General features: G+C 57.7%; 1 protein-coding gene across 1 annotated transcript in view; it reads left to right on the plus strand.

Annotated features, from left to right (window-relative positions):
• LOC104522199 (alpha-1,6-mannosylglycoprotein 6-beta-N-acetylglucosaminyltransferase B-like) overlaps positions 1-893 on the plus strand; it is a gene marked incomplete at both ends in the record, with an annotated part of 37083 nt that extends 36190 nt beyond the window's left edge. Inside the window, 2 exons of the mRNA XM_010164427.1 lie at positions 4-69; positions 724-893. Of these exons, the coding sequence (XP_010162729.1) occupies positions 4-69; positions 724-893 (236 nt within the window). The remainder of the gene's footprint in view (positions 1-3; positions 70-723) is intronic.
• Between the last annotated feature and the right edge of the window lie 1099 nt (positions 894-1992).

Here is a 1992-nt window from a genome sequence, read left to right on the forward strand (position 1 = left end):
CAGCAGTGGCTGCGGGCGGCTCAGCGCCTCGAGCAGAAGCTGAAGGGCCGGCAAAGGGACCAGAAACACGTACGGGCAAATTGCACAGGGGGGTCGTGGTGGGGAGACGGAAAAGCTGAGCCCTTGAGGACGGGGAGCAGAGACAGCTGGGATGTGAGCGGGCTGGCAGCAAAATTCATTTATGGAAGGACGTGGGTGTGTGGGCTTGGTCTGTGGACGTGACGCTGCATGTGTTTAGGACATTGCAGGGCTGGTGTTGCTGAATGATGGGGTGAATTTTGGAGACAGGTCCTGGTGGGTGGGAAGCAGCATCCAGCCGGCAGACGGCTTGTTGGCAGCAGTCAGGGAGGTTGGCACGTCTCCTCCATGGAGGTGCTGAGGTTGCTGTCCTTCCTGTTCACGTTTTTGCAGTGATCCCTGTGTGCTGGGAGATCTGGCTCTGGTCCATGGGATGGACCACGAAGTACATCAGGAACGTGAACCTGGTCCCAGGGTACAGAGCACCAGTGGATGGGTGCTGGCAGCCTTGGACTGTTAGGTCTTTGCTAGTTGAACAAAGATCACTTGGCTTTACACCCGAGTGATTCCCCTGGGTAATTACATCCTGCAAAAGGAGCTGGAGGGAGTCAGGGACCATAAGTCATTTTGGGTTGGAAAACCCAAATTATCCCTTTCCCCCAGCACCACCCATCTCAGCGCTGACCCATCTTCTTGTCTTTCCAGATCCTGATCCATATCGGCTTCCTGACAGAGGAGTCAGGGGATGTTTTCAGTCCACGGGTGCTGAAGGGGGGACCGCTGGGCGAGATGGTGCAGTGGGCTGACATCCTGGCTGCCCTCTTCCTCCTGGGACACAGCCTGAGGGTCACGGTCTCCCTGAAGGAGCTGCAAAGGTGGGTGCTGTGGGTGCTCAGTACCCCCCCGAGAGGGTCTACCTGCCGTGTGCGTGGGTTGCATCGAGGTTTTGCGTGAACGCAAAGATCTGCAAAGGCTTGGGGATGACTTTTCCCCCCACTTTCATCTCAGGCAGCGCTGGTGCTGTGCTGGTGCAAGTGTTGGGTGGGTGCAGACCACCAGCATCATGGCTGGGAGCGATCCCACCCTTTCTGCACCCCAGGAAGGTGAAGAGGGCTGGTGCAAACTATGGCTTTGCAGCAGGGCTTTGCGTGGGGCTGATGTGGAGATGCGTGGGGCAGGGCTCTGCCCTGTGGTCCTGGTGCTGGATCTGAGCAGCATTAGTCCCTTGCTGTCAGCACACAGCACCACCTGTGTCCCCTGACACCTGCCTGGGGCTGGGTGTGGGAAAGGCTCCCTTTTACCCCCTGTTGTTCCCCAGGGATGCTCTGTGGGGCTGATGGCCATGCGGCTGCAGGATGCAGGTGTCGTGCAGGTCACAGGCTCGTCCGACTGTGCACGGCTGTGCTCAACCCCTGTGGCTTCGCCTGCGTTGTTTGACCAGTGACTATTCTCCCTTCCTTCCTTCCCTCCCTCCCTTCCTGCTCTGCAGCGAGGCAGGCAGCTGGGGCAGCTGCCCAAAATAACCTGTGTCCCTTACAGGGGGGTGGCAGCCACCAATGAGTCCCTCCTCAGGAGGTGCTGGTGGTGGCTTTGAGACCTCTGGCTTGGACAGGCTTTTTCTGCTGTGGGTTATGGGGCTGTGCAGGGTGAGAGCGTGCAAATAGCTACACCAGGTCACCCTACAAGCATGTCGAGGCAGCGCTCTGGCTCCTAGAGGGACCAGGATTTGATGGAAAAAGTAAGAGGGAGAAGGTGGCGGTGTGCTGTGTTCCTCTCTGCTGATGCACTTCTGTTATTACTGGGCTGCCACTGCTGCCACCTGTAACCTCTCAAGGTTTCTACACCTCCTATGGGACAGCTCGAGTTGGAGGGCAAGTGCTGGGGAAAATGGGAATTGGGATGGGTTATAAATCGAGAAAAGCCTGAAGCTGCCTCAGAGACTGGGCAGGTTTTGGGTGATGCTAAGCCAGCATC

The sequence above is a fragment of the Antrostomus carolinensis genome, unplaced genomic scaffold, assembly GCF_000700745.2.
Source record: "Antrostomus carolinensis isolate BGI_N321 unplaced genomic scaffold, ASM70074v2 scaffold14740, whole genome shotgun sequence".
In the NCBI taxonomy this organism is placed as follows: Eukaryota; Metazoa; Chordata; class Aves; order Caprimulgiformes; family Caprimulgidae; genus Antrostomus; species Antrostomus carolinensis.